This window comes from Sebastes umbrosus, chromosome 16 (assembly GCF_015220745.1).
Source record: "Sebastes umbrosus isolate fSebUmb1 chromosome 16, fSebUmb1.pri, whole genome shotgun sequence".
Lineage (NCBI taxonomy): Eukaryota > Metazoa > Chordata > Actinopteri > Perciformes > Sebastidae > Sebastes > Sebastes umbrosus.
The window spans coordinates 31,277,834-31,291,054 of NC_051284.1; the positions used below are offsets into that span (position 1 = coordinate 31,277,834).

General features: G+C 41.2%; 1 protein-coding gene across 2 annotated transcripts in view; it reads left to right on the forward strand.

Annotated features, from left to right (window-relative positions):
* prkd1 (protein kinase D1) overlaps positions 1-13,221 on the forward strand; it is a 40,633-nt gene that overhangs the window by 13,868 nt on the left and 13,544 nt on the right. The window contains exons 3-12 of one of the 2 annotated variants that reach the window (XM_037747506.1): positions 6,244-6,563; positions 6,665-6,688; positions 6,780-6,990; positions 7,846-7,923; positions 8,079-8,280; positions 8,362-8,485; positions 9,194-9,271; positions 9,420-9,584; positions 9,771-9,882; positions 11,032-11,084. In XM_037747506.1, the coding sequence (XP_037603434.1) occupies positions 6,244-6,563; positions 6,665-6,688; positions 6,780-6,990; positions 7,846-7,923; positions 8,079-8,280; positions 8,362-8,485; positions 9,194-9,271; positions 9,420-9,584; positions 9,771-9,882; positions 11,032-11,084 (1,367 nt within the window). The remainder of the gene's footprint in view (positions 1-6,243; positions 6,564-6,664; positions 6,689-6,779; positions 6,991-7,845; positions 7,924-8,078; positions 8,281-8,361; positions 8,486-9,193; positions 9,272-9,419; positions 9,585-9,770; positions 9,883-11,031; positions 11,085-13,221) is intronic. The other variant, XM_037747507.1, reaches the window with a different exon arrangement.

Below are 13,221 nucleotides of genomic sequence, written 5' to 3' on the forward strand. Positions count from 1 at the left end.
AATACATCATATACATCTGAATCTGTAAAGTAACTAAAGCTGTTAGATAAATGTAGTGGAGTAAAAGGTACAATAATTCTCTCGGATTAGAAGCAGGAAGCTGCATGAAATGGAAATATTCAAAATTATATGTAAGTACAGAACTTCAGTAAACGTACTTTGATGTTCACAAAGAAGATATTTGCTTTGCTGTTTTGGTCACAACAAATATAGAAAGAGAAAAGAAAAAAAAACACAAGTACTGCAAAAGTCAAGATTAATAAATATAAAATAGAAATATACAATAAGAAATGTGTCAAATATATTTAGGAAATATTGACTAAATAATGTGTAATTGTTCAAAGTAGGAAAATATGTGCAGTGTGCATAAAAACAGTAACCTAAGATCTGCAAAAAGAAGAGGATTCTGGGTAAAACGAGTCCCTCTCCTGATCAACAGCTGGAAGAATCCAGATGTGAATAATAAAGATTATAATAATAGTATTAATAAGTAACGATCTGATGTCTGTTGACTCGTCTGTCTGTTGACTCGTCTGTCTGTTGACTCGTCTGTCTGTCTGGCTGCCGTCCAGCTCAGGACTCAGGTGTTCACGCTACGCTAACGGCCCCACAGCTGCTGCTTCCTGTCACCACCACATTTGCATAAAGCTGTTTGTTTTAATGAATGTTTGTATTTGTCTCTGTGTGAATGCAACCTCTTTCCAGCTGTATTTGTAGTGTGAGTTCCTCTATTTAAAGGATAATTCTGGTTTATTCTGCCCTCTTCTTTAGGGGGTCCAGGGGGTCTTTAGGGGGAGACAGCAGGTCAACAGTAGACATCTCATAGATGTGGTGTACATCATCTGAAAGCTGGGAACCTGAAGGTTAATTTGAGATGCTGCTCATTGTGGTGGAATAATTGATACACAAGTTATCTTTGGAAGGAAGAGGTCCGGAGCTGATGATGTCTTACAAAAGAAGGTTTATTGAAGCTTGATCAAGGAGAATTGTCAGGTCTCCACAATAGATGCTCTCTGCGTGAAGGCCTCACAACACTGCCCTTCCTCCCCGGTGCTCAGTGTCTTACCCCTTATCATGTTATGACTTACTCCGTTCCTCTGGCATCTCTGACCCTGGTTGCCCTAACGACTGGCTCCACGGTCTCCACTACAGGCACAGCTGTACAGATAACGGTGGCTCCTCTAGACAGGACTCCAACCCAAGAATGTCAACAGAGGGACACTCTGACAAACACTCTGACCTTTCTACCAATAAGAGAGGAATTGATGGAAAATTCCATCACACTCATGTCTTTGTCATGTTCTAGTCATTAATCAGAAAACAGAAATAAACACGATTGTTGCAGCAATTGTTGGGTTGATTAGATTTGGGTTTTCTTTTTATTAAATTTAACCATTTTTTTTTACCAGTGGAGAATTGATGATCAATAAACCCTCCAAAATACCACATTAAGACACCAAGACCTTGAGGAACACCAGAGAAAAAGACATGCTGTGATTTGGGATCAAAAACTTTTTGAGATTTCTGCAAGAATTTGCTTTTTTTTGTAGCAATTGGATGGCGAGCAGAAACCCCCTTATTGTCAATGTAGCTAGGAAAGCCATCCATCCTCTGAATGCTCTAGGTCTCTAGTTTGATCCATCCATCCTCTGAATGCTCTAGGTCTCTAGTTTGATCCATCCATCCTCTGAATGCTCTAGGTCTCTAGTTTGATCCATCCATCCTCTGAATGCTCTAGGTCTCTAGTTTGATCCATCCATCCTCTGAATGCTCTAGGTCTCTAGTCTGATCCATCCATCCTCTGAATGCTCTAGGTCTCTAGTTTGATCCATCCATCCTCTGAATGCTCTAGGTCTCTAGTTTGTGGCTGTAAAGTTTCATGAGGCTGTGATTATCCTAGAGGTCACCACAGGTCATGTTATACAGGGAGGCCAAATTAAAAGCCACCAGACTCCATTCACAAAAACAGCTATTTTACGTCACAGACCACTTCCTTCTTTACGCTCCTCTTACATGATGTCCTATCCTTTACCCCTTCATCCTCCTCCTTCTTCCTCCCTATCCTCCTCTTCATCCCCCCCCCGTCCTCCTCCTCCTCTACCTTTCCTCCTCCTCCTCCTGCTCCTCCTCCTCCTCTACCTTTCCTCCTCCTCCTCCTCCTCTGTCAGGATGCTGACACTTGGTTTAAACACTTTTGTTAACAGCTCTCTGTCAGTCGCGGCGACAGCTCCAAGTGTGGAGGAAACAAACAGGAAATTGACTTAGTGCAGTGTAACAGGGAGCTCCAGCCAAGAGAGCTGATTGGTCACAACGACCCTCCTGATAATTCCTCAAACACCCGACAGACAGACAGACAGACAGACAGACCTTTATTGGCTGTGATTTTAACCAGAGAGCTGGTTAATAAACTCTGCTGTTTCCTCCTGTTTCTTTTTAATCAGCTAACACGTTGATTAAGGTTGTTTACAATCCACAATAAACCCCGAGGATGATGGGATATTACCTCTCCACTCTACTTTCCTCATGATCTATTGGTTTCATTAAAGTTTGCTATGAAGACAAACACTAAAATTCAATAGTAGACAAATAAAAAAATAATTTAAACAAAATTAACAGAACAAATAAAAAATGGTGACGTTGGTGGCGTTGGTGACATTGGTGACGTTGGTGACGTTGGTGAAGTTGGTGAAGTTGGTGACGTTGGTGAAGTTGGTGACGTTGGTGACATTGGTGACGTTGGTGAAGTTGGTGACGTTGGTGAAGTTGGTGACGTTGGTGACATTGGTGACGTTGGTGAAGTTGGTGACGTTGGTGACGTTGGTGACATTGGTGACGTTGGTGAAGTTGGTGAAGTTGGTGACGTTGGTGAAGTTGGTGACATTGGTGACGTTGGTGAAGTTGGTGACGTTGGTGACGTTGGTGACGATGGTGACGTTGGTGACATTGGTGACGTTGGTGGTGTTGGTGACATTGGTGACGTTGGTGACGTTGGTTAAGTGAAGTTGGTGAAGTTGATGACGTTGATGACGTTGGTGACGTTGGTGACGTTGGTGATGTTGGTGACGTTGGCGATGTTGCTGAAGTTGCTGATGTTTTTGACGTGTTTTCAGTACCTGCGTGCATTTGACTTAGTTTACATAGTTATTTTAAGCTCAACCATGATATTTTTCCTCAACCTAACTAAGGTTTTGTTTCCTAGACCTAACTGTGACTGTTTCACGGTAACGACGTGGTGTTAAATGACACACGAAAAGCCTAAAATATGTTATCATGACACAACGAATGTCTTTAAAATGCCGTACTATTTATACACCTTTCCGTGAGATCAGGTTGGATTTATCATAATTAAAGTTTAGTCTACTGTTGTACATATAGTTACTGAGTTAAACAGCTAAAACGCTGATGTTGCTGCCGTTGCACCGCCGCTGGTTTACAGTTTTTCCTCCCGCAGTGTTTGTTTTGTGGTTGTGGGTTAACGAGCCGCCAGCGAGCGCTCCTTAACGCATTTAATTCCATCACAGAGAACACACACACACATAAACACTGGCATTTATATTCAGACAAGGACTACCTAGGAAACCCTCACACACACACACACACTGACACACAAGTCATTTTCTGAAGCATATAATAACAGTTTGGGATCTTGTTCAGACTTCCAAACGTATGTTGGCCCTCCAAACAAAAGGCATAAACAATAATTTGAATAAATGGAGGTAATTTCCTGCAGCAGAATGTCTAATCAGAGCGGCATTCTGCTGGAGGACCACAGCTCAGGGCGACTGTGTGAGTGTGTGTGTGTGTGTGTGTGTGGAGGAAAAAGGCGAGAGAGATCTCAGAAATACATGCAGAGAGAGACATAGAGAGAAAAAACCATATCCCAAACTACCCATCATGCCTTGCCAAGCCTGCTGGCCAACCACACAAACACTGGGTCCATCTGCGCCCGCTGAGAGCCTCTCATACCTCCAAAACATTTACAAAATACCCGCTAACAACCCATTCATTACTCTTTGTCTCTGTGGTTCTGTTTATCTCCCTCTTCTCTTCCCTCTCTCTCCATCTCTGGATGGTTAAAGACGACTCTGGTCAACATGTTTCCCACTCAAACCAACAGTGAATATCTACTAACTAACATCCTGATATCTCTTCTTCCATTAAAACACATTAGTGAGCATCATTGTTGTTCCTTCATCAACGTTGGTGGCGTTGGTGATGCACGTCTTTGGTTTTGAACAGTAATTCGCCGCAATATTTAACGTTAGCTTACCTTTTTTATTCAAGGCTATTATAAATTCTTTAGGTGCGCTAACATGTTGTGGAGATTAACCACACCAATTAAACGCCATCAAGTGGTATTCATGTAACAATAGTTTAAAGTCATTTTGGCATGGTCCAATATACGGGCTGAGCGTCCAATGCGGCGCCTACGTATATATGTCTATATGTCTGCTGCCACTGATACTCACTAAAGCACCACATGTGGATTAATCCATCACAGAATAAACTAAGATGTTGCATCAGAACTAATATCTAAAAATGTAAACAATACTCAGCTGATGAGCTCTGTAGTCACAAACACACTAAATGCTGCATCTAAAAACCCACCACGTCTGCCTCCAACTTAAATTATGATAAACTGTCAGCTGTCACCAAATTATAATTTAAAACTGAAACTAAAAAAAACAGATGCTCGTGAATCAGGAGAGTATTGATCCCCAACTGCTGCTCAGCTCATTAAACCAGCACAGAGTGTGAGCGGTCTGACTGTAAACCAGATGTTTTCTACTTCCTGTCATTAAAACCAAAATGTGACTCAACGTCCATCAGTCTGGTGGACTTTATATTTCTCTTTATTACCGTCTTAACTTGGAGGAACAGTTCGATTAGTAAAACTGAGATATCTGCGGTCGGTTGTTGGCGTTGCGGGTTCCTCAGCGGGACGTCTCGCTGCTGCCAGAGTCTGACTGAGTCTTTGTGAAAACAGCTGGAGGATGTTTGGGCTCAGATGGTCGTCATGGCCGCCGGCCCGGTCGCCTCAACATCAGCAGCTGCTCCACTTTTTGGAATCGTTTTGGAAAACGTGGAACAGAAGATACAATAATAATAAATCATATTATACTTGAGAGTTTACAACACGGGACTGTTGTTTAGCTGGAAACTTTTGTTTTGTTTTTAATGTTGTAAAAGTTATGAGGTGGAAATATCTCATCATTTTTTATAGAATATTGAATGAATTTCAAAACAGAACATTTACTGTCTTCTCTTTCTCTGGTGTTTCTGATAATATTTTAGTAAAAATACAAAAAAAATCTATGTCAGTTTTAGTGTACGTTATATTTAAAATATTTTCACCGCTTTACTTTGCCATCAGACAGCCCTTTCTGACGGGGAACTCAAGCTGTTATATCGCTCTCTTCAAAGCCACCAGACTCCATTCACAAAAACAGTAATTTGTCTACCGCTGCATCGATCGGTTAGTTTGTTTGTGTTATTGTGTATATACTGTATATATAGTATCACTGTGTATGACACTTCAACTCCTTTCACTACTTACACCTCAGGTGATGCTTGCATCAGACACCAGCATCTTTCAGTTTGTACATTTTAACTGACGTTTCAACTCCTTTCAGTGACATTTCCTGTCGTCTAAGTATTTCGACTTTAACTCCCAGTTCAACTCCTTTCACTTGTTACACATTGACTGACATTTCCTGTCGTCTAAGAATTTTTGACATTTCAACTCATTTCTGTTCCTACGCTTCACGCTTACATTTCAACTGACTTCACTTCCTTTTGAGCCTTTTTCTTCAATTGATACCACAACTCCTTTCGGTGCTTATACAGCCCAACTGAAACTCCAAGTTAATTCAACACTTTTAACTTCCACTTCAACTCCTTTCAGTGACTACATTTCATGCTTTTGAGCCTTTTTCTTCAGTTTGTACCTCAACTCCTTTCGGTGCTTATACATCCCAACTGAAACTACAAGTTAATTCAACACTTTTAACTGCCACTTCAACTCCTTTCAGTGCCTCAACTTCATAGAACAAATGCATTTCAAAAGCTCAGAATATTCAACATTCTTAGACTTTTAATCGGTTTTAAATATTTCAGTTGATTAAATAAGTTATATTTTGGTTCATCTCCTGGAGACCTTCCTGACAGGAATAACTAGTTCTCTGGTCGGTGAACTCACTTCGTATCCTGATGTGTGTTGTTTTGTTGTTTGGTTTTGTGCAGCTTCGGCCACCGTGGAGGACTTCCAGATCCGTCCTCACTGCCTGTTTGTTCACTCGTACCGAGCTCCGGCCTTCTGCGACCACTGTGGGGAGATGCTGTGGGGACTCGTACGACAGGGACTCAAATGTGAAGGCTGTGGTCTGAACTATCACAAGCGTTGTGCCTTTAAGATCCCCAACAACTGCAGCGGCGTGAGGCGGCGGCGCTCGTCCGCCGTCTCGCTGACGGGCGGGCTGGCGAACCTGGGTGGGCTGGTGAACCTGGGTCGCCCGCTCTCTGCTGAGCCCTCGCCACCCCTTTACACCGACGATGCTTTACTGGTCAGTAGATAGATATATACATCCTCAACATGTCTCAACATCCTCAACATGACTCAACATCCTCACTTTCTTTCTTTTGTTTGTTCCGTTTCATTGTCCAGTCTCCCGTCAGTCCCAGCATGGAGGTAAGTCCTTCACCTACTTCAGTAAATCTACTGTTTTGGTTGAATAACACTGGCGGTGGACTGGTGTCCTGATCTCTGTCCGTCCTCGCAGCAGAAGAACCAGTTGGACTACTTCCCCGGTCGAGAGCGCCGCTTCAGCTCCCAGTCGTACGGCGGCCGTCCCATCGAACTGGACAAGATCTTACTGTCCAAGGTCAAAGTTCCTCACACCTTCCTGATCCACTCGTACACCCGACCCACCGTCTGCCAGCACTGCAAGAAACTGCTGAAGGGCCTCTTCAGACAGGGCCTGCAGTGTAAAGGTGGGCCTCTTTAAATACTTTTATACATTATTACAACTATAAAGTCTCTTCAGACAGGGTCTGCAGTATAAAGGTGGGCTGAAATGAAAAATAAATGCAAAAATAAACAAATAATAAAAAATAAATGCATGAATATATAAATAAGAAAGACACGCAAAAATTAATAAATGTAAAAATTAATAAAAAAATAAAAGGGAAAATTAAACAGAAGACTAAATAAATAAGGGAAGTAATACAAAGTTCAAAAAAATAAAGAAGCAAATTAAAAAAAGAAATCAATTCATTTAATATTTTATCAATTAATTAATGACTACATTTATTTTTAATATTATTGTTACTACATTTATAGACATATTTATTTATTGAGTAATTTATTTAGTTATTTAAAATTTTGTCATGTTCTGTCCTTCATAATCCTGCACAGACACCTTAAATAAAATCCAAGAATTTATGCAACTTTATTGTATTATAACGCATTACCTGATTTCAATTAATGTAATTGAATTTTTTTTGTTAATAATTTCCAATGCATATCTATACATTTATTAATATTGTATTGTCTTTACCTTCTATTAATGTCTTTGCACTCACTGTAGCCAAGGTTGTATTATTTTGTTATTTAAAAGTATATAAATAAGAATAAAAACAATCAATATTTCCTGAATGAAACTGGCCGGATTTTGGAGAATTAGATAATCTCATCGTTAAAAGTTCATCCTTCCTGTTGGTATAAAAACCAACACTATCTCCTGTTTACTTGGTGAATAAACAGACGTTTTGACCAACATCAGTATTAAATGTTGTTCTGTAACCTGCTGGGATCTGATGGCTGCTCTCTCCTTGTTTCTCCCTCAGATTGTAAATTCAACTGTCATAAACGATGTGCTCCTAAAGTGCCAAACAACTGCCTGGGAGAAGTCTCCAGAAATGGAGGCAAGTTTCAACACAAACACACCTGATTGTTCTTATAAAACACAACCTCAACGTAAACCTACGATAAACGAGTATTCTGAGTCGTCACAGTGACGGTCTACAACGTTTGGTCCTCACAACGATAGAAACTAACGGCGTGTGTGTTTGTTCCGTAGACCTACTGAGCCCGGGGGCGGAGTCAGACGTCGTCATGGTGGAGGGTTGCCTCGACGACCACGACTTGGACAGAGGCGGCGGCCTGTTGGACGACATGGACGACCCGCTGACGTCGGAGGGCGCTCTGATGCTGGAGGCGGGGCCCAGCGACCTCTGCGACCTTCACGACCCCGACCTGGACGAGTCCAACCGGGCCATCAGGTACACACACACACACACACACACACACACACACACACACACACACAGATGTGAGACTGAGCTTTTTCCCGCCTCCTGCAGCCCGTCCACCAGTAACAACATCCCTCTGATGAGAGTCGTTCAGTCCGTCAAACACGCAAAGAGGAAGACCAGCAACGTGATGAAGGAGGGCTGGATGGTCCACTACACCAGCAAGGACACTCTGGTACCGCACCTGTCTAGCTGTCTACCTGTCTACCTGTCTACCTGTCTACATGTCTAACTGTCTACCTGTCTACATGTCTACCTGTCTACTTGTCTTCCTGTCTACGTGTCTACCTGTCTACCTGTCTACCTGTCTACATGTCTACCTGTCTACCTGTCTAACTGTCTACCTGTCTACATGTCTACCTGTCTACTTGTCTTCCTGTCTACGTGTCTACCTGTCTACCTGTCTACATGTCTACCTGTCTACCTGTCTACCTGTCTACCTGTCTACATGTCTACCTGTCTACCTGTCTACCTGTCTTCCTGTCTACGTGTCTACGTGTCTACCTGTCTACCTGTCTACCTGTCTACCTGTCTACGTGTCTACCTGTCTACCTGTCTACGCGTCTACCTGTCTACCTGTCTACCTGTCTACATGTCTACCTGTCTACCTGTCTATTTATACCAGATTTAGTATATTCATGTCTTATTAATTCAAGAGAAAAACGTACCAATGAGGGAGCAAAATAAGTTCAAATCGACCACCTTGATGGAAAACGAAATGTGTTTTTACTAAAACTAAATAAAATACAGGACTTAAAAAATAACCGTTATCATTGTCTGCTTCTGTGAAAACTGCTGCTGTGCATTGTGGGTAAATTCAAGAAAAGACGGTCTCATCTAACTTCTCGTTTCCTGTTTCCTCCTCTTCCTCGCTTCGTTCCAGAGGAAGAGACATTACTGGCGGCTGGACAGTAAATGCATCACGCTGTTTCAGAACGACACAGGAAGTAAATACTACAAGGTAAGAGGATGTGTATATATACAGTATATATATATATATTTATATTTTAACCTTTAACCTTCATACACTCTGAAGGAATACACAGATATATACTTTATATGTTTTAGTACAATGCTGAACGTTCCTGCTGTGTCTGTTGTCTCTGCAGGAGATCCCTCTGTCAGAGATCTTGTCTCTGGAACCGACTCAGACCTTCGCTCTGCTTCCCGACGGAGCCAATCCTGCGTGCTTCGAGATCACCACGGCGACGCTGGTTTACTACATCGGCGAGCATCTGCAGAGAGACCCGTCTGTGAGCGGCAGCAGCGTCCTGGTGAATAATATCATGATTATTTCATTTAGCTGCAAAAGCTCGTTCAGCTACTGACAACTGTCTGGTAGCATAAGATGGTAATACTAAAGTACCGTACTCCTGTATTTAGTTTTTACACCACTGTCTGTGTCCGTAACTCGCTGATGGAAGTTAATCACGGAGGACTTTTCTACCGGCTGGTTTCAGGTCAGCGGCGTCGGGCAGGATGTGGCTCGGATGTGGGAGATGGCCATCCAGCACGCTCTGATGCCGGCCGTCTCTACGGGAGTTTCCCACAACTCTCACCACACTGGACACAGTAAGACCCCATCGCCACCGCCATCGCCACCGCCGTCACCGCCACCGCCACCGCCACCGCCACCGCCACCGCCACCGCTCACATACGGGTTCAAACCTGTACACGTGTTTCTATTATTAGTAGGGTTGGTCTTTATATGCGGGTCATCGGTAGATAGCAAACTGTCTTGACCTTTTGATTGGTCAGAAATCTTAGGCTGAACCCTGAACTAGTTTCGGTCCAACATCAGAACACTTTCATCAGAAAATTACAATTTCAGCCCGAGGTGATGACAGTACGATGTATCGTGAAACTCTTAGATGTCTAGCTCCAGAACAAATCTAACAAATAGATAAATAAAATAAAATAAATTTAACAAATAGATAGATATAACAAAAAAAATAATCTAACAAATAGATAAAATCAATATGAATCTAACAAATAAATAAATAGAATAAAAAATAATCTAACAAATAGATAAATAAAATAAAAATGAATCTTGAAAATAAATAAATAGAATAAAATAATAATAATAATAATAATAATCATAATAATAATAATAATAATAATAATAAAAATAATAATAATAATAAAAATAATAATATTGTAATAATAATAATAATAATAATAATAATAATAATAATAATGTAATAATAATAATAATAATAAGTTAAAGTCACTGTTTTATCTACACGCTAACTTTAATATGAACTCAGTAGATGCTTCACTTTATGTTCAAAGAATCTATTTGAATTAGGTTAATGTAAATTATTATTATTATTATTATTATTATTATTATTATTATTATGCGGCCTGTGAACGGACACATTCTCCAGCTCAGGTATGAACGTTCCCGTCGGTGCTGAATTCTCCTGCAGACTCTCAGATCCCCTCAGGGCCGTCGACTCCCACACAAAACCCATGAGAGATATTTCAGAGCTCCTCTGACGTCAAACTGATCATGACTAACGCTTCGCTGTTGCTCTCCGAGCCGTCTCCGACTCGCTGTGTTCACCTGAGAGGGGAAATACACTGAAATAATAACATCTATTATTCACTAGAGTGAATACACAACATAAAGTTGAATTATTCTTCACTATCTTCTGTTAGAGAATAAGATGTGTGTTATTTGGAGTTCAGTGTTTAAACATGTTTGTGTCTCATCCACAGAGGAAATCTCCATCAGTATTTCTGTCTCCAACTGCCAGATCCAGGAGAACGTGGTGAGAAAACACATACAGCTGTAACGCTCTATATATACGCAGCTGTACAGCTATTTATATATATATATATATATATATATATTTACCACATACCTTCCTAAAATTAGCCAGTGATACGTATCACACAAGGAAGTACCACCTTAAAACCTGCAGTAGTGGAGGAAGTATCCAAATCATTTACGTAAAAGTATCAGTACCACAGTATACAAATACTCACTCAATTAAAATTCCACCTACGTAAAAGTACAGAGCAACAAAATAAACTATTTCATTTATTTTTGTAGTACTTGGCATCATATTTATAAACTGATCGTATGTTTTGTGTGTAATATTTATATTTGAAAATTAACTACAGCTTATAAAAGTACAATATTTCTCTCTGACATGTAGTGAAGTAGAAGTATAACGTAGCATAAAATGGAAAATACTCAAAGTAATTGTACTTAAACGGATAGTTTCAGAAGCAGCAAAAAGTATTTTAGACACCTAAAAGAGTCAATATCAGTTTAAGTGTACGCTATATGTAGAATATTTTCACCGCTTTACCTCGCCATCCGGGAACTGAAGCCGTTATCTATTGCTCTCTTCAAAGCCACCAGACTCCATTCACAAAAACAGTAATTTGACCTCTCAGAACAGGGGAGTTGCTGGTCTACCGCTGCATCGATCGCAAAGAGACGAAACTCAGCTGCCATTTTGGACTGAAAACACTTATTATATTTAGAATATTTTATTGTTGTGAAGAGAGCGATGTATGATTTTTTTAGGTGTCTAAAACATGTTTTTCTGCTGCTCACGTCCACACCCTTTCAGAAGCCGTTATATCGCTGTCTTCAAAAGCCACCAGACTCCATTCACAAAAACAGTAATTTTACCTCACAGAACGCGGAAGTATTCATACAACCCTACATAAAAAAATCCAAACTTAGCACAACCTACGTCACTGCTTTCTGCTAACGGCTGAGTGGATGTTTCCATTTGAAAAAACAAAACAGAACACAACCTTTAAGGACAGTAGATGAGTAAATGTACTTAGTTACTTTCCACCACCAGAATCAATCGATATATCTGCAAAGAGCTTAAACCGGTCGATATATGAGTGAGGCTCTGGTGGAGAGGAGAACATGTTGCTGGTTCACTTCAGGTTTCAGTTCACGGCGTTAACTTCCTGTCGTGAGTTTAAGAAGATGATAGATGCCTCGGTACACCTCCTCCATCCGATCCTCTCCATGCTTCCTCCTCATTCATCTGCATTTATAGACTTTAGAGGTCGGCGTGCATCAGACGCTCGCTGTACATTAACATCATACAGATTTTTTTAACGCCAGGCTGAAAAATGTAAACTCTAAACTCTTTTCATGCAAATGTATCGCCAGAGAACATCGAGTCCCATTTCCATTGCAGACGTGCACCTTTTTTCGCCGTCTCCAAGGTGAGCACGTCTTTCGAGCACCTCAAATGGAGATTACTGTGATTACTCACTCAGCCAAACGGTTTCCATGGCGACGGTGGATGGTAATTAGGCAGCACGGCTTCGGCGAAGGGGGGAGGAGGTTTATAATATTGTATTTCTGTCCTCTTTGCTCGAGGTGTGATATTAGGCTGTCAGCTAACGGGGGAGAAAAGGGAGACGTGATTGCAGACAAGGAGAAAATATTTAGCAGTTTTGGTGTCAAAGCTGTGGCAGATCACTGACGCCGCGTACTTACACTCAGTGGGCTCTCCCCTACAAAAAGCTTCTCTGAAAACTCCTCCACCAGGTGATGAATTGATGCAATTCACTTTTTTGTTGAACCCACTTTCTGTCACACGGCCTCGCCTTCCTCCGCTGCAGCTGCAGCAGCTTTCCATCAACAACTTCACGGCTTTCTTTAAGAACTTTAACAGCTTGTGGTTTTAGCTGCGTGTGTGTGTTTCCAGAGGTGGAAAGTAACTAAGTACATTTACTCAAGTACTGTACTTGATAGTGATGCACGGGTCGACCCAGAACCCCGGGTATGGGTGAGCTTACTAGGAAATGTGGCAGGTTTTCGGGCGGGCAGGTGACATATTGACAAAGCAGCGTTCTGAGATGTTAAATTACTGTTTTTGTGAATGGAGTCTGGTGGCTTTGAAGAGAGCGATATAACGGCTTCAA